Source organism: Gracilinanus agilis, chromosome 4 (genome assembly GCF_016433145.1).
Source record: "Gracilinanus agilis isolate LMUSP501 chromosome 4, AgileGrace, whole genome shotgun sequence".
In the NCBI taxonomy this organism is placed as follows: Eukaryota; Metazoa; Chordata; class Mammalia; order Didelphimorphia; family Didelphidae; genus Gracilinanus; species Gracilinanus agilis.
The window spans coordinates 60,866,849-60,886,209 of record NC_058133.1 but is presented as its reverse complement, the minus strand read 5'-3'; the positions used below and the strand labels follow the sequence as shown (position 1 = coordinate 60,886,209).

The 19,361-nt window shown below is 36.4% G+C and overlaps 1 protein-coding gene across 1 annotated transcript in view; it reads right to left on the bottom strand.

Annotated features, from left to right (window-relative positions):
* Positions 1-19,361, bottom strand: part of POU2F1 (POU class 2 homeobox 1) — a 115,459-nt gene that overhangs the window by 51,257 nt on the left and 44,841 nt on the right. The window contains exons 4-6 of the mRNA XM_044676367.1: positions 5,898-5,951; positions 3,200-3,319; positions 1,293-1,472 (exon numbers count right to left, since the gene is read on the bottom strand). Coding sequence (XP_044532302.1) covers positions 1,293-1,472; positions 3,200-3,319; positions 5,898-5,951 — 354 coding nt within the window. The remainder of the gene's footprint in view (positions 1-1,292; positions 1,473-3,199; positions 3,320-5,897; positions 5,952-19,361) is intronic.

The window sequence follows — 19,361 nt, the reverse complement described above, 5'->3', positions numbered from 1 at the left end:
ATAGTTTTCTAGATATGGCCTCATCAGAGGCTAGACACATGTAGAGCTATTGTCTGATACTGAAAACCATGTCCTTTCAAAATAGTCTAAGACTAGATTAGTATTTGGCGGGGGGCATTATGTTGTACTAAATAATTTATAAGGAGGGACAGTTACAAATCCTTGGATTTTTTTCTCATGAAACACTGTCTATTAGAGAGGTAGAGTCGCCCAAGGTCACACACCTTATAAGTGGTTGAGCTGGACCTTCTGAATCCAAGTCCAGTGACTTTTCCACTCTGACAGGAGTTTTTTCAACAGGTCTATCATATTCAATGACAAAAACATACAAACTGGCACTGGCAAATAATAAAGCATATGTTCAGCTAAATATAGTTTCTGTCTGTTGCTCCCCACTGTCCCTCCCCGTGTCAGAATCCTTTCTATAAATATACAGAACAAATCTGTTTCTTTTTTAGAATTTCTTATTAATACTATTCAAGCTATGAAAAATCTTAACAGATTGAAATAGGATTTTAAAAATAATAGGCTTATTTTTATCTAGAAGTTTATTTTTATCTTAGATACGAAGATATTTCAATACTTCCATTATCTAAACACCATTAATAATCATAATTTCTTTTTTCAATCTAATCAGACTTGGCATTATATTGAAATCTTTTATTTTGTCCTTGGTAGAAAACTTCTGCTCAGTATCATTTTAAAAAATAGCCTTTCATATGTTTTTCATATACATAAGACTGGCACACCATAATCTTGACTTTTTTCTCAATCTAAACAACTTCATTAACTATTTTTGATAAATTGTTTTCACTCCTCTAAATAATTCTGATTAGTATTCTATGGATTTCCCTCATTTTGAATTTAAAATGTGAAAACTCAAACTAAACTGCTCTGTGTGCCTGAATAATACCAGAGACCATAAAGCTCAGTGACTACTTCCTGTCTCTTGCAAACAGATGAGGTGTCTTACCCTAACTGCTGAACACATTAAGTAATCCATGTCTGCTACAATTGACTAATTAAAATAAATATAGTAATCCCTCTGCTGTAGAGAAATGCCAATTAATTATTCAATAACTGTCACTTAGATAAACAGTCAGTTATTAGGTAATCAGCTTGGTGTTTACAATACAGAGTCAAACAGATATATTACTATGTTTGTAATAGTATTAATTTATAGCAGTGTAACAAGGAAAAAAGGCTGGATATAACTTGGCTCCTTCCTCTGTACCTCCAGAAGGTAGACAAGGGTCTGGAGAATGTCCATGCCAGCTCTCCTGGGCACTCACCTGTGCAATCTGTATGGGCTGCGACAGGGGGATCTGCGTCATCGGTGTTGCAGCGGAGGCCGAGATGGTGGCGCCTGCGGCACTGTGCTGCTGGCTGGCTGAATGCTGAACTGCGGCTGCCAGCAGCTGGGCCTGGGCCTGCTGTAGCAGTAATTGCTGCTGGGCCGGTGTCAGGGCAAGCTAAAGACAGAGCAAACAGTGGTCAGTGGCCAGAGGAGAAGGCCCTCCTGGTCTTACTGACTCACAAAGAACTAGGGAGGAGGAACTTAGGGTCTCTGAAGTCTAGCCTTCCTACTCACTACCGAACCTGATGGTGGCATCAACCAGAACCAAGTGCTGAGGTTATCCAAGCAGCTAAGCTTGCAGTTCCAAGATCATTTCAACTTGGAGTCGGCCATCAAGCTACACGTAGGATTTAAAGAATCACCCAAGCTTTTCCAAGGCTCTGGGGTTTATACAGAAAGCTAATTAACTGGCAAGCCCCCAAAATTTTTTTTTAAATTAAAAAATCAGTGCTGACAGAATACAAAAAGAAATTTATACTCAACAGAACAGCAAGTGATTAGTCAGATGAATGAGAAATGGGAATGCTGGATATGGTCACGGAAAGAAGTGATAAGGCCCCAGCTGCTCCACATTAGCATGAATCCCTGCCATATTCCATCATTCCCATTATATCTAAAGATATGACTAAAGAACATGAGCTCTATTTGTTTCCTCTCCAACTCTCCCTCCAGCTTCTACCCCAATACAATCTTTTCTGCTGTTGAAAGGATTGTCTCCAACTTTACATCCTTTTTCCAAACATACATTATCTCTGTGAAACAGGTGGTAAAGGCCTGTATCTTTACATGCAAATGAATCCTAATGCTCAGGTTTAATAGAATCCCCAACTACATAGACCTGGGATCCTAAGTGCCTCTTGCCATGGCAGAAATCATTATGCAAAACAAACCGCATGTAATAATAATAATAATAATAATAACAACAACAACAACGATGATGATAAAGAAACCTGGTTAGAGCAAATTCAAAACCTGCTTTCATAATGTAACTTATTTAAAGTATACCTTAAAAAAAGTAAAATTAAATCAGTATGTTTACTTAAATTTATCAAGCTATATTCCCCTTACTGAAGTTTCCATAATAAGTGAAATGGAAAAAAGATCTGTAAGGGTCATTCAACCAGAAGATGTCATTTCCATTTCTTATTCTGAAGTGCAGAGTCTAGCAAGTTAGAGGAATCACCTTTTTCTTATTTAGTTCAACACTAAATTGTACATAAAATATTTAAGACTCAAAACTGAATCTTATCTCTCCACAAAATCCTTTAAAAACAAATTTCTTGTTTCCAACACAAATTTTATTGAAATGAAAAGTGGAAATGGAATGGGTAAGTTCAGTGGGACCAAAAATAAAGAAAAATAATTTCTTAAATATAAATTCTAATATTAGAAAATATTTCAGTATACCAAAATGGTGGCAAAATAATGAGTCCAACATAATATCAATATACCTAATAATGATCACAGTTAATATGAAAACAACTCCCCAAAATAGTAGTGTTTGAAGTCATAATGCTAGATTGACAATGTCAATTATTTCTCTAACACAGTTGCTTCAACACTATTGAATAATGATTCCATTGCATGGTAAAAGCCAACTAAAATGGGGGTGAGAAAACCCTTATTTTACCCCAAACATCTGCTATTGTAACAAGCGATGCACTGAACGCTTTTGACAAAGATGACTTGCTCTTCCAGTGTGATAGTTCTTTTTTCAGGATATAATAGTGTCAGGCATAGCCATATTACTGATGGGAGACAAGTCTCATTAGACAGTGACCAATGGCAGCTTTATAAGTGAGTTTACTAAAATTCTTGAAAGAAAAAAAAAAAACAACTTACCCCTGTTATTTGTCCTCCAGCCAGCATGAGCTGAGTTTGGGGGATGGGTGCCTGCACTGAAGGCTGCTGGGAAGGCTGGCTTGGCTGCTGGGAATCCCCAGATTCTTCATTAGATTTAGACTAGGGAAAAAACCACAAACATACACACACACACACACTACAACTCTATAATAGTTTTAAGAGTCGGTAGCTCCCAATTTTTAAAGAACATGGTTTCATTCAGCCTTTTTTGATCCCACTTGCTAGAGCATCTGCCAAAATTCACCTTATGATAAACTTACATGTTACTTTACATGCATGTTATTTCCATGACAATGAAAACTCTGAAAGACCTAATGTACTTTTGTCTCTATAGCTCTAGCATCAAGTGAGAACCTCACTTTCTGTTAATGCTTGCTAAAGAGGTTGATTTTAAAATCTGGAGTTAGGTCTGTTAGGAAAAACATTATAACTAAGGAAATTTAAGTCTCTGTTTTTTCTAAATCCTTTGAATCTATATTTTAGATATCTGAATTTTCATTCTTTTGTTCCAATGTCAACAAATATATGATTCTAATTTTCAGAATAAAAAATAAATGAAATTATTCAAAACTTAAAATTCTGAACTACAGAAATGTGCAAGATTATATACATATATATTTAATTTACCACTGCATAAAACCCTCTATTGTCATCACTTTGAAATTTACCTGGTGGTCAGTTTGAAATGTCTTCAAATGTCAATTTGGAGATGACTCACCTGACCTCCAGGATCTCTAAATGATGCTTTCAAAGTAGTTTAGATTCAGCATTTCCAATCAAGTAAAAAAAAAGTTTAAAGAGAAAATACTGCATTCAAGAGGGAGAGCACACTCCCTAAAGGGGTACTGAGAGAAGATTCTATGGTAATTAAAACTGGTTATGCAGAGCATTAAAATTCTGCATAGATTTGCATATTTCCCACCACCTGTTTCAGGGACTGCAGAACAGGCTAATTAACATAAAGGCTCTGATTAATTCTGCCAGTCATTGAGAGATAATTACCGAACAGGACTGTAAACATCCTGCATTGGAGATACAGCCTGTTTGCCAACATCTCTCTCAGGGATGAAAGTTTACCATGGCAACCAAGGCAATTTTCTGCCTCCTCTCCCTCAGAAAGGAAGGCCACTCACTATCTTCTTTTCCCTTCTTCAGGGCTGTTTCCCTCTGTTACTAGGCCCCTATTCTGTTAGGATCCGTGGTTTGCTGAATGCAAGTTCTTTAGCATTCAGCAATACTAAACTCATCTCCAGTAACACTAATTTTTATTTTTGTTGCTCAAGCATCACAGTGAAAGGAAGCAGCATCTTGGATGAAATCCTACAGAGCCCCTTGTAGAACTCAAAGTCCAAATGTAATTTTGTTCAATAAATAAACAATGTGCATGTGTGCACATGCATGTGCAGATATGATTTAGCCCTCTACCTGAGTGTTGGCTAGTATTCCCCAAAGTTCTGCCCTAGGCTCTTCTATTCTTCTTCTGTATTCTCTCAAGCAACCTCATCAACTTGGTCTCTCTTCTGGTTTTTATTTTTGGACATTTCAAAGTGGATATTCCAGAGACATCTTTATCTTTCCCCCTCAACCTTCTCCTATGTTTATGATGAAGGTACCTTTCAACTCTCCCAAGTTCATAACCCTGGCTCAATTGTTGATTCTTTACTCTCTCTCAGTCACATAACCAATGAGTAAAAAATCTTGTTTTAGCTTCATAATGTCTATACTCACACAGCTACTTAGTTCAGGCCTTTATCACCTATCACAATAGTTTAACTGGTCTCCCTAAGCTCGAGTCTCTCTCATCAGTCCCTCCTGTTCATTATTGCAAAAATAATTTCCCTTAAACACTGATCTTACCATTTTACTCTCTGACTCAGTCAACTTCAGTGGCTTAATGCTTCTATGATAAAAAATAGAAACTACTCTGGGTAGCTTTTAAAGCCCTATATACCTGGTGCCAAACTTTCCTTTTTAGCTTTACTAGGTATAATTCCCCCTCCCGTACTCTGAGATCTGGTAAAGGAGGTCCTCTATTTTCTTTGTGTATAACACTCTAGGTCCAATCTCCAGGCCATGGCACTGGCCATTTCACATGCTCAAACTATACTTTCTCCTGACCTTCAAACCTCTTAAAGCCCCTTTCTCCCTTTAAGACACAGTTCAAACACCATCTTTTTCATGAACCCCTTCCAGACTTCCCTTAGTGCTTTCCCTCCCAAACTACCTTGTACTTAACTACTCTGTATATATTTGTGTTTGTTAACTTTATACTGAACATTTTTATAGGTACTCATCTTTCCCATTAGAATATAAATTCATTACCAGGAGGATTGTTGCATCATTTGTATTTGGATCCTTAGCACCTAATGCAGAATCTGGAGCACAGTCAATATTTAATAAAAGCTTGTTGCTTGACTTCCAGTTTTAGTAAAATTTAGCAAAGACAATAAATAAAACATGCAAAATGCATTCTGAAACTGGTGTGCATTAAGAGGTCATTTGGTTTTTATTTAGGCACTTGCCATAATTTTACAAATTATAACTAATACTTCTAGATACATGTAATTTTATGGTCCATTTGTATTCCACAACTGTGGCAGATATTATTATGAACTTTAATAATGGAAATGAGGGACATATGTGGGATTCTGAATTTCAGTGACAGGATAATCCTTACCTGTACATTTAAGGACTGAGCAGCAGCCTGTAAACTTGTTCCAGCGAGTTGGACCTACAATAGAATATAATTAATTTTAATAAGGTGAGTATGGAAAAAAGGCTGCATGCAATATGACTAAATCTCACATATCCTGGAATAACAAGAAGTCACCATTCTCAGAAAATACTTAAAGCCTATCATATGTAAGCTGCAGTATTAAGAATTAGGGATATGAAATCATGAGTCATTTTGGTATTCAGTCATTTCAGTTATGTCTGACCCCAGTTGGATTTTCTTGCAAATGTAATGGAGTGGTTTACCATTTCCTTCTCTAGCTCATTTGACAGATGAGAAAACAGAGGCAAATAGGGATCAAGTGACTTGCCTAAGATCATACAGCTAGGAAGTATGTCTGAGGCTGCATTTGAACTCAAGTCTTCCTGTTTTCAGGGTCAACACTCTATACAGTGTACCACATAGCTTCCCCTACTATAGAAAGGCAAAAAGTTTAAGAGAGTAGTTTCATATAGTCTTTGCACAATATTATCTCTCCCATTTCTTTTTTGAAGGCAATTATTCAGCTCATCATCTCTGGATATTACTAAAATTATTCTTATAAAGAGTTTATAGTTGTATTGAGGAGGGCCTTATATTGTATCCTATTTATTCTAGCATACAAATATCTATCTTCCACATTATACATAAAGAAATATATAAAAGCACATCACCTGAATATACCACTTTATGTTATATAATCAGAATTATAGTGACATTCTTGTCAAAATATCTATTTACACCAAAGTGCCATATTTTTATATTCAAATTCATAATTACATTTTTTAGACATAAATGAGCTACAAACAACCAAGCAATGTGCCTCTTCCATAAGCACACATTAACAATGAATCTCATTACTTCACAGTCTCACATTTATCAAACAATACACATAAACCAAGGTCAAGCCAAAAAAGCATTTTTGATTTTGGTTTGAAACTCTTTTCCCTCTAACTTAGGCAGAACTGCACTTTATCTGTAACAACTAAACTTAGAAAGTTGCATAGGGCACTCAGGGGTTGTGACATCAGGTCATCTTGACTCTAAGGTTAGCTCTTATATCTCAAATTAACATACAAAACTAAAAGTAAAAAATTTCTATCTCATGATTGAATTCTCTTTTGCAGAAATGGTTATGAAAAATGGTGGGATAAGCACTAAAAAGATTTACTTTTTTAAGAAATGATGATTAAGACAATTAAAAGTTAAATTGGCTGATAAAGAAGAGAATATTGTGTACCATTTCTATGGGCATATTTTTTCCCTTTTACAAACTAGAGGCAGATCAAACAACAGGACTAAAGATATTCTACCAGCCAGTGTTACATATAAGGAAGTCCCATAAAAGACTGAATCAACTGAGAAAAACATTATCGTTAGTTTGCAGATAATATGGATAACCAATCTAGTTGATATTTGTTCCAAACAACCACGCCATATACTCCACTGCCTTAGCTAAGAGTCCTGCTTTACATTCCATAAGATATATTTAACAATAAACATTAAAATTTCTATTTTGAAAACTAGACTTTCAAAAGTGGAAGAGAACTTAGAAATAATTTAAGTTCTTTATTTACAGATGAGTAAACAGCAGGTCATAGGTATTAATTTACTAGCCTGAGGGGAAAGATGACAGTGAGTCAGTTAATAAAGCTTGTTCTAGAAAGCAAGTTTCTTGGTGATCCTTTTCTACTGGAAGAGCTGTAGAATGGAGTATAGTATCCAGTGCCATCCAATTCAATCCAATAAGTATGTATTAAATGTCTTCCAGGTGAAAGGTACTCTCCCATGCTAAGTGATAAGGATACCATATCAAAATGCCTACCATCCAAGAACTTTAAATTCTACAGGAGGAACACAACACATAAACAGTTAAGCATAACCTAAGAAGTAAGTGAACAAGTAACAATTAGTGGATCAAGAAAAGCTTCTGATAAAATATGGCCTAGAAGTTGAATCTTAAAGGAAGCCTGGGATTCTGAGAGCTGGAAGTCAGGAGGAAGTGCTTTTTACATAGGGGACGGTGTGTATAAAAGCAAATACTTTGTTGAATAAAAGGTTAACTAGAAATTCCTTTTTGTTTAAGCTTGTATATTGAGAAATTCTTCTAAAATATGTCTACTTCCTATTGGAAATCTGGACAAACAGGATAGGAAATGTTCTTTCTATACCCTTGCCTGCCTCTATCCAGAGCCCACTGAAACTCCCTTTACCCTCCAACCTTCCTGCCAATGCTCCCCTCTCCTGCAGCTCCCCTCTGTCTGATGCCCAATCCTGTGGGAGGGTGGTCCCAATGATTCATTCATATTCTTGGGCTCACTCTCTTTCCCTCAATTGTCATAGGTCTTTCTTGCTCTAGATCCTTGGCTATAGGGTGGAAATGGCCACTCACACTACTTTGATGAGTAGTGAATGAGATGGAGGACTCCAGAACCCTACTATCTGATCTACTACTACTGTGCCTTAAACGCTGTTAGGCTTTACTATCTTTCATGGCCCTGTGCTATCTGGCCCACTAGGTATTCTCATTGGCCCTATTTTTATATCCAAACAGAATTTTTTCATGTGCCCTGCAGCTAAATTAGAATGGAAGAGATTTGAGAGCAAGGATTGTCTTGCTTTTTAACTTCTATCTACAGTGTTCAGCAGTGGCACATTGCTTTTAACAAATGATTTTTCATTCATAATTCCAGATTTTGTAATATAGTAGGCTGAAAATAAGTTTCCATCATTTTCCCTTAGATCCATTAAAGGATCATATTGTTGATTTAGAAGATATATGAGCCTGGACTAATTCTGAGACTAGAACGGACTTCTTATTTTGGAAAAGATTTTGCCTTATTTTTTATCATCTTCTCAGTATAATAACAGAAAGAATCCCAGTCAATTAGAAGTTTCAGTTAAACCAAATTATATCATTAGTCATGCCTCAACTTTCCTTCCACTGATGTCATTCTTCCTTAGACCCTATCAATGACCAAGTCAAGGTCAAATAGAAATTTAATGACTAACAACACTCTGCTTGTTTAAAAGTTCTAGGACAGACTGCCCACTGAGCAGGGATGTGATATTGGAAATTTGGGGTTCATTAAGTTTTAAATATTTAGACATATGATATAGCCTTCCTGTGGATGTTTAGGGGACTTGGAAACTACATTTCCCATGATTCCTCTTGTAATACAGGTAGACAGGAAGTGTGATTATGTAGACAACAGTATAAGACTCCTGAGGTGAGAGGAGATGCCCTCTCTTTGGTCTGAGGCAGCCAGATGGGAGAAGGTAATGGCAGACGATTTGAATTAGATCTTAGCAGGTGCGTGGCCTTTTCTTAAATTTACCAATATGGCTTTAAAATAAAATATTAATACTTTTATCTATATCCATTTTTATCCATTTTAATCGTAACAGTAATGGCTGTTAAAAAATGCTAAGAAGGCACAAGGTCATGGAGACCGACCAACCAATCCCAATGGGACTGATGAGAAAAACTGCACAGTGCCAAGGAGCACAAGGTCAAAAAGGCCATACAAATACAGGTGGGATTGAAGAATTCCCACGTCAATACTAAGGACTTGAACTCAGTGTAAGACTTGAAGCTGTGACGCTTAATATATGTTAAGAAGTAGGACTCTTCGAACTACACTGCCAATTAGGTACGGAAGGTTGGCCATGATTCTGGCTCACCCATATATTCCTGAAAGTGAAGGTAAATCAGACCAGGGAATGACAGACACTTCCCTTGCACATAAATCTGGTCCTTTTTCTCTCTTATAGAACGGCAACTTCCTGTAGTCTTGGCTGCCAATGGATAAGTGCAGTATTACTGCATTTTGTTCTACAGACTAGTAGGATAGAAATTATATTAATTGGACCCTAATACAAGGGTCTGTTATGAATTTATTTTTGTTTTCTTCTATTTGCTTTTCATTTTATGTTTTTTTTTTCTTTTGAATTGACTCATACAACCCCGTAACTCAACCATGTATCCTGAGCTAATAATCTGGGTATTTCTTTTTTAAATACTCTCTTCAGGGTGGATTGTATTTTTGTAAAATCCAAGATTTAATTTTTTGTTCGAGAAAAATTCTCAGGGAAAGAAGCTTGCTGACTCCTTAATCCAGAGAATGAAGTTTGCAGAAAAATGCCTGAAGAATCTACATTGTATCAAGAGATCCAGAATGAACTTTGGGGTACAATTGATTAAACTGATGAGGTTTGAACAATTACTTTGAATGTACATTTTATGCCAATAGGGGACTGCCCCCAATTGGTTTTTTGTGAATGCGCCTAGCAAAACATTGGTTTTGCATTCTCTCTCTTCCATTCCCCTCTTATCTCTAACTATTGTAGTTAGAAGACCTTTGTGGGTACAAGATGATTATGTTAAGTGATCACTTGGGGTGACTAGGCACCCAAGAATCACCAGGGGGGATTGTGTAAATGAAATTAGCTCATCCTCATTCACTGTTTAGACTCTAGCCATCAGAAATAATGTCACCCCATCCAACTTAGAATTAAGTGGGGAGGGGAAGGTCTGTTAACCACACATGATAGTAAGTAACAAATCAAAAACAAGGGACTGCCCACAGTGTGGAGGCTGCCATTTGTCCACTTGAAATTGGAGGTGGATACAGGAAGTGACAAAAGATGCTATCGTTTAAATATGATGGTAACTTCCTGTGGAGGCAGTTGGCGCTTTGTACTTGGTGTAGAAGGATCTCTGGTGAGACCTCAGATGGCTTCCCTTTGAATTGTCATGTGGGTAAGTTAGGCTGACTCTCTCTCTCTCTCTCTTCCCTTGGCATTTCTGGAGGCTCTACCTTAGGGAGGCCTCTCTTATTGGAGGAGGCCTTGTGGCTAGAAGCCTTGTTTAATTAACCTCTGTGCCCCTCTGCTGGGGCCTCTAAATTCTTACCTGGTCCGGGCCTTTGGTCCAGGCCAGAGTTTCTCTCTCTCAACTTCCCTATCTTCAACCTCCCTAATTGTAAATAAACTACCATAAAAGTCACCCTGATTTGGGTCAATTTTAATTTGAAATCACGTTAATCGATTTCTGGGGACCATACCTTAAATATCTAGTTTTTAACTCTTACGGGGGGGGGGGGGAGGGGGGGGAGCTAGCTATCAATAATTTTATAACCAATTTAAAGAAAATTCACTAAAAATCACCTCTCATTGTTGATTAGTCCAAATGCCCTTGTATGAGGTTTGAAATGATCAGAAAAAGAAAAATAAATTTAACAAAATTGAAAAGGTTTTGTAAAATCAAAATAGATATCAACTAGAATAAGGAAGTATTTAATTAGGAAAAATATTTACACTATATTACAGATTTTAGTATCTAAAATCTATAAAAGACTAAAAAACCCCAACAACCCAAACTCATATCTTAATGGATAAATTATCAAAAGATATGAATCAACAGTTCTCCAAAAGTATTAACAGAAGGATTATTCCAAATTAGTAACAGTGAAATACAAATAAAAAATACTCAGATTTCTACCATACAAAGCAAATTGGAAAAGACGGAAATAGTCACAGATGGATAACGGGAAGAAAAGACAATCTAATATTTTTGGCAAGGCATGTAATTTTGACTGATAAAATCAATTTGGAAATATGTTAAGAAATGTCTAAAGTCTATGCTTCTAGTAGCAATGCAATGATCCAGGACAATCCTGAGGGACTTATGGGAAAGAATGCTATCCACATCAAGAGAAAGAATAGTAGGAGTAGAAATGCAAAAGAAAAACATATGATTGATTTATCACCTGTTTATATGAGTAAAGAATTTGGTTTTAAAAGATTTCTCTATTACAAAAAGGAATAATATGGAAATAGGTATCAAGTGATAAAGTATGTATAACCCTGTGGAATTGCTTGTCAGCTCCAGAAGGGGGGAACAAAGAGGGGAGGGAGAGAACATGAATCATGAAACCATGGAAGAATATTTTTAAATAATTTTTTAAAATTTAAGTTAAATTTTAAAAAAGAATTATCTAAAGTATCCATACCCTTTGTTGCTGAGGTCATCTGCTAGGCACAAATCCGAAGGAGATGGAAGTCAGAAAGGTTCCACATACAGCAAAAAACTTATACCATGGCCTTTCTGTGGTAGCAAGGAAACGAAAACCAGATGTCCACAGACCAGAGAATAGCTAATTGAATAGGGACATTGAACTATAATAGAATATTAATATACTGTAAAAGATGAATATGAAAACTGCTGAGAAGCATGGGAAGATATATAAACTGATGGAGAGTAGAGTAAGCAGAACCAGAAAAACAATGTAAATTGAAAAGTAACCAGTACACACAAAAAGAAACTGAATACTGTGAAATGATAATGGCCAAGTTTGATCTGAAAGAAGAAATCTAAGGATGTATTTCCCCTCCTTCTTTGAAGACAGTAGACTATGGTTATAGAATACTACATAAACCAGATATGGTGAATCTATGGCACAGGTGCCAAAGATGGCATGCAGAGCCCTCTCTGTGGGGATGTCCCCCACCCCAATTTGTTACTAGAAAAGGGAGAGGGACTTGAGGCAGAGCTGCTCTCCTCCCTCTCTCTACACTTGTTGAGGACATTCCTACCCCTCTTGCCCAGCAGAACAATAGGAGTACTTCCTCCCTCCCCTGTGTAGGGTAAAAGGGGTGGGGGGCACCTAGCACTTGATGGTGGGGAGGAGCATGGCATGCGGTCTGGGGGGAGGGGAGACACTCCATTTCTAAAAGGTTTGCCATCACTGGGATAGACTATCAGGCTATGGGATAGACTATCAGGCTATATTAATGTATTAGTTTTTCTGAACTGTTTTTTCCCCTACTTTTTTATTGTTTTAAAGGAAGGTTCTCTTAGATTGGGGAAAGGGAGGGATACTGGGAAATTATATTAAAAAATTTGGAGAGACCAGTTGCAATTGATATATTTGAAAGGCAGAGCATAGAGATTTGAGAACTGAGAAGGAAACAGAAACAATGGGATAAAAGATTTTTCTAGGAATCTCATCTACTCTGTACAGTATTTCTTTTTTCATTATCTTTTCCCTAACTTAAAAAAAAGCTAATAAAACTCCAACTTTTTATTGTCCTTTATTGTGTTTCTCTACAGTCTCAGTTAATTTATTAGCTTTGTGTGTTCTTGATACTCTTCTGGGTCTCCTTTACCTGGCCCCCCCTCATTTCCATCTTTTGCATAGGAAATTTTAAAATCTAAGTTGGTTAATGAATCGCCTCTGAATTCAAACTAGCCTCTAGAAAAAGTTGGGACAAACTTTTTACTGTAGACAACTCCTCTCTCTCCTTCTCAGAACTGTTTTTGTGTCTTTAAATTTTCATTCTTAAAAATTTCCCATTTTCCTAATCTGACATCCTTTATAATTAGAGCATAGGAACACTACCTATTTGTCTCTGAATCCTTTGAAATCCAATATCCAAAAATAAAGGCTTATATGTCAGACTATACCAAACTTTTTTTTCCTTTTGTCAAATAAAAATTCTAATGAGCAGCTATTTATTCCTCATGTTTCCATGATATCCAATTTAGCAACTAGCTCCTCATTGTTGGACAAAATTAGTTCTAACGCAGAAGTTTCTCTTCCTGGAACCTCTAACTTTTAAAGGATGCAATTATTATTTACTTAAAGTCAAGAAATTATAAGTTGTTTTGCTTTTGGAAAGAAAGAACTCCAGGAAATGCCTCAAGAAATAGCAACTTAGAAGGTTGGTGTGAAAGATCTGTGTCACTGGATGAGAGTGGAGAGCAGTAAAGGGCAGGTCATGCCAGCTCAGGTCACAAAACAGCAAGCTAGCATCAGGCTCTGGGGGGAGACTAAATTGGCAGAAGTGGCTTCCAGAGCTCTCAGTCAGTAAGAAAGTGTGATAACTGGTCAAAAGGAGATTACAGGGGACACTTCACTGGCACTGGGTATAGGATTCTATTGCATTGCCCATATGACATTCTGGATTGTAGTCTCAGGGAGAGGAAGGGCACTGGCAAGAGTGAGCATTCTGGTCACAGTTCCAGAGTGGAGAAGGATGTTTGTGGATGCTAATGGACCAGAGTATAGGCCAAGAGAGCAATGACCATACTTAGATCATACCACCTTGGAAGAACTGAAAATGTACAGACCCCTAGAACTAACTCTGAAAATATCAGCACAAAAAATATGAAGTTTGAGACAGTGCTTTCTTCATTCACCCCAGAAGTAGAGCCCAACTTTAAGATAAAAAAAAAAAACAACAGGCTGGAAACATGAGCAAACAACAACAAAAGAAGCTGGTCATAGAAGGTGATTATGGTGACAAAAAAATCAAAATACGAACTCAAAAGACAATCAAGATTCGAATAACGTCATCCAAAGTCTCAAAGAAATATATGAATTGGTCTCAACCTCTGGAAAAGCTCACAAAGTTTTAAAAATAAGAGAGATACAGGAAAAATTGGGAAAAGAAACAAAAATGATGGAAGAAAATCATGAAAAAAGAGTCATCAGCTTGATAATGGAAACACTAAAAAATATTAAAGCAGAAAATCCACTGGAAAAAAACAAGTCCATAAAGTGGTAATGGCAAACATGTCAGTATGCCAAGGATGAAATATTTGCTGTAGTGTAGTGTAGACACTCTGTGCACTATAGAAGACAATTCTACCTATATTAATTTACCTATTTTGGTTTATTAAAAAGTTATATATTACGATTATACATTTTGGTTACTTAAAACTTTAAATATTGTGAAATTATGGTTTTTTTCTCGAAGTGACACATCACCTGAGTTATGCTCCGTTTTCTGGCGAATTATAGCCTTCTCACCTGACACACCAAGATCAAAAGGTTGCCCATCACTGCCATAAAGAGTAGAATTGGAACTGGACGTTGAAGGGATGTCTATCAATTGGGAATGGCTAGATAAGTTGTGGTATATGATTGTAATGGAGTACTTATTGGTGGCATAAGAAATGACAAACAAGATGATCACAAAAAATACCTGGAAAGACTTATATGAAGTGATGCGAACTGAAGTAAGCAGAACCAGGAGAATGTTGTACACAGTAACAATAATAATCCATGATGATCAATTGTGAATGACCTAACTTTTATCAATAAGACAAGGATCTAAAACAACTACAAATAATTCATGATGAGATAACCACCACAGTAAGAACAGTCTAAATGAAGATTGCAACACAGCATTATTCATTTTATTTCCTCAATGAACTTTTTTCTAGTGTATGCAGCAATGTCTTTTTTTAAACAACATAATAAACAGGGAAATATGTATTATGTAATAATATATGTACAATCTATATCATATTACCAGCCTTCTTTAGGAGAGGGGAGAGGAGGGAGAGAGGGGGGAGAAAAAGAACAAAATAAAGATTTCTGAACATAGCTAATAGGAGAATTTATTTTTCTTAAATACATATATTTATTATAATGTATTACATATTTATAACAAATTACATATTCAGTACTGTTACAATACAATTATGTTACATGATGTTATAAATAAAAAATAAAACAAATGCTTACCAAAAAATAGAATTGGCCAAATGGAAAAGGATGTACAAAAGCCCTGAGGAAAAAATATCCCCTAAAAACTAGATTTGGGGAAGTGAAAAGCTAACAACGTCATAAGATGTCTAGAAAGAATATATGGGAAAAATATGAGAAAAATTAAAATGATTCATTGGAAAACCAAATGATCTGGAAAATAGATTGGAGAGAAAAGATTTAAGAATTATTAGAGTACCTGAAAACAATGATCAAAAAAAAGAGTCAAAATGTAATATTTTAAGGAAAACTGTCCTGATATTCTAGAAGCAGAGGGCAAAATAGAAATAGAAAAAATGAATCCGCTGATCACTTCCTTAAAGAGATCCTAAAATGAAAACATCCAGGAATATTACAGCCAGAGCTTCCAGGGCAAGGAGAAAATATTTTAAGCTGCCAGAAAGAAATTATTCAAATACTGTGGAGCCATATTTTGGAAAATAACACAGAATGTAATGGTTTCTATCTTAAGGAACAAAGAGTTTGTATTCTAGAAGGCAAAGGAGTTAGGATTACAACCAAGATGACCTACCCAAGCAAAACTGAATATACTCCAGAAGAAAAAATACTTAATGAAATAGACTTTCAAGCATTTCTCATAGAAAGGCAAGTGCTAAGTAGAAAATTTGACTTTAAAATGCCAGACTCAAGAGAAGTATAAAAAGTTATATAAGGAAAAAAGAAAATATAACATATATAATGTGGTTAAGCTGTTTAAATTCCTTCATGGAAACATGATATTTCTAATTCCTGGGAAATTTATCATTATTAGGGAAATTAGAAGGTATATTCATAGAATGAAGGCATGGATGAGAATTGACTATGATGGGGTATCTTAAAAAAAGAAAATTAAGGAGAAAAAGGGATGATTATAATAGGGTGGTATCTAAAAAAATAAAATTAAGTGAAAAAAATAAAATTAATGGGTAGAAGAACAGAAAGAGGTAGAATGGGGTAAATCATCTCAAAAAAAAGTGGTACGAAAGAGCTTTCATAGAATAGGGGGGAAATGGAATGTGGCAGGCAATGCTTTAACCTTACTTTCATCAGAATTGGCTCAAAATGCATATAACATAGATATTCTGTTGGGAATAGAAATCTCTTAGCCTTCAAGGAAGTCACAGTGGGAAGAGAAAAGGATAGGTGAAATGGGAAACCGATACAGGGGAAGGTGGTGGTCAGAAGCAAAACACTTTTAAAAAACCAACAACCTTCCAATCAATATTGTGTATTAGTTCCAAGACAGAAGAGCAGTAAAGACTAGGCAATGGGGGTTAAGTGATTTGCCAAGGGTCACACAGCTAGGAAATATCTGAGTTCATATTTGAACCTAGGACCTTCCATCTATAGACGTGGCTCTCAATCCACTAAGCCACCCAACTGCCTCAAGCAAAACACTTTTAAGGGACAGAGTGAAAGGAAAGAAGGATAAATGAGGGGGGAGAATAGGATGGAGGGAAATTAATAGTAATCATAATTGAAAAAATATTTACAGCAAATTTCTCTGACAAAGGTCTCATTTCTCAAATATCTAAGAATTGAATTAAATGTATAAAAATACAAGCCATTCTCCAAATTATAAATCATGAAAGGATATGAAGAGGCAGTTTTCTATCTATAGTCATGTAAAAATACTCTAAATCATTAATTAAGATAAATCTAAGATACTACCTATCTGTCATATGACAAGAGGCAAATGACAAATATTGGAGATGTGGGAAAATAGGGATACTAACGTACTGTTGGGGGAGCTATGAACTGATCCAATAATTCTAGAGAAAAATTTGGAGCTATGTCCAAAATATTATAAAACATGTATTGCCTTTGACTTAGCAATACCATTACGAGTTCTGTATCCCAGAAAGATTAAAGAAAAAGAGGAGGACTTATAAGAACAAAAATATTTATAGCAGTTCTTTTTTTTGGTGGCAAATTAGAAATTGAAGAGATGTCCATTAATTGGTAAATGGCTGAACAAGTTGTGGTACATGATGATTGCTTGTTTGTTTTTAGCATTGCTGCTTTTAGAGCTAGTTTTGAGGGTTTAGTTCTGAAGTTGTCAATGTTTAAAGTGATTTAGGGAGAGGTGTGGTGACTGCTCTCCTTGTCTGAACTCTGTCCTTACTTAGGAAAAGTCTCTAATCTCAACTGTAATTATCCTTGAGACTGGAAGTGACACCACTTTTCAGGGCCCTTGATCCCTCATGACCAAAAATGCTGTTCTCTGTTCCTAATTATGACCCAGAAGTGGGTATAGGCAATTGAGTTGCCAAACAGCATCTGGTCCTTTGTCCAGTGCTAGCAGAGGATACATGCAATCTCTTTCTGACCAGTTTTCACATCCCCTTATTGCCTGAGAGCTCCTGAGGTTGCTGCTGCTTCTGTTACCAGCAACTAGTACCACCATTGTTGTTGCATCCATGTGGACTACAAGCTAGCTTCCAAACCCATGTCACACATCTCTTCCAACCCAATCTCCTAAATTGTGTTGGTGTGGGAAAAAAATCTCACCTTGACTTTTCCTTGATTTTGCCATTCCAGATTTTGATTTGAAGGGTTAAAGTTGTATGAAAGGGAACATTGGAAGAGACCAGCTTTCTATACTTGACTATCTTGGATTTTCTACAGGAACTTTGAATAAAACACTGATTAAACACACTGTATAGAAAGTGCTGTGATAAGTGCTGGGGATATAAAGATAGTCCTAGTTGTCAGTGAGTTCACATTTTAATGGTAGAGATGATATATTTAGAAGGTTTCAGTAGAAAGTCAAATTGAAAGGTCTCATAGTCCAAAGTGCAGTGGGTAAAGTAGATATTAACAACTCTCCTTTAATGTTATTTCCAATGATAAAATCAATGGTTTCTGATGCTAAGTCATCTGATACTGCAAAGAACTTTCTTTTCTGTGTCTTCAGTAGCATCTACTTATTCAAACCTAACCTCTCCGATGGCTGATAGTTTCATATCTCCAACTGTTTATATCCTGAATTGGATATTCTGTAGACATCTTAATAGCAACATGTCCAAAACTAACATCTCTTACCCCTAAATCTCTCTTCTTCCTACTTCCCTACAACTACGCTCCCTGGTCACCCTGGCCACCTCACCCTCTCATATCTCATCTGTTATATACTTTTGATTTTGTCTTCCCAACGACTTTCAGATATAGCCTTCTCACCTGACACTGCCACTATCTAGGACATGCCTGCATCATCTCATGCCTGAGCTATTTCAATAGGATGCTGGTTGGTTCCCCTGCCACAAGTTTCTCTCCAGTCAGTAATGAAAGTGATTTTCTTTAAGGCGCAGGTCTGATCATGTCATGCCCCTATCCAATAAACTCTGAAAGTTCCCATTACCTTGGTAGTGAGGAGGTAGAGTGGACAGAGGGTTGCATCTGTCTAGAGTCAGGAAGACCTGAATTCAAATTGAGCTTCAGGCACTAGCTATGTGACCTAGGGTAATTCATATAATCTTTGTCTCAGTTTCCTCAACTCCTCCCAGAGTTCTGAAGATCAAATGAGATAATATTTGTAAAGTGCCTAGCACATAGCAGGCACCATGTAAATGATTTTATTATTCATTATTATTACTGTCTTTTCCAAGGTTGAATAAAGAGTCCTGTTTGGCTTTTAAATTCCTTCATAACCTGGCCCCTTCCTACCTTTCTAGTCTTACACTTTACTCCCCCTCCCCACATTCCATAATATGGTGACACTGGCTCTTCTATCTTCCAAACTGCACATTTTCACTGGCTATCACTCATTCCTAGAGTGTTCATGCTTCTGGGTTCCTCTGGCTTTCTTCAGGTCTCTGATAAAATTCTACCTTCTATGTAAAGCTTGTAAATAAAAATTATTCTTGGAGGT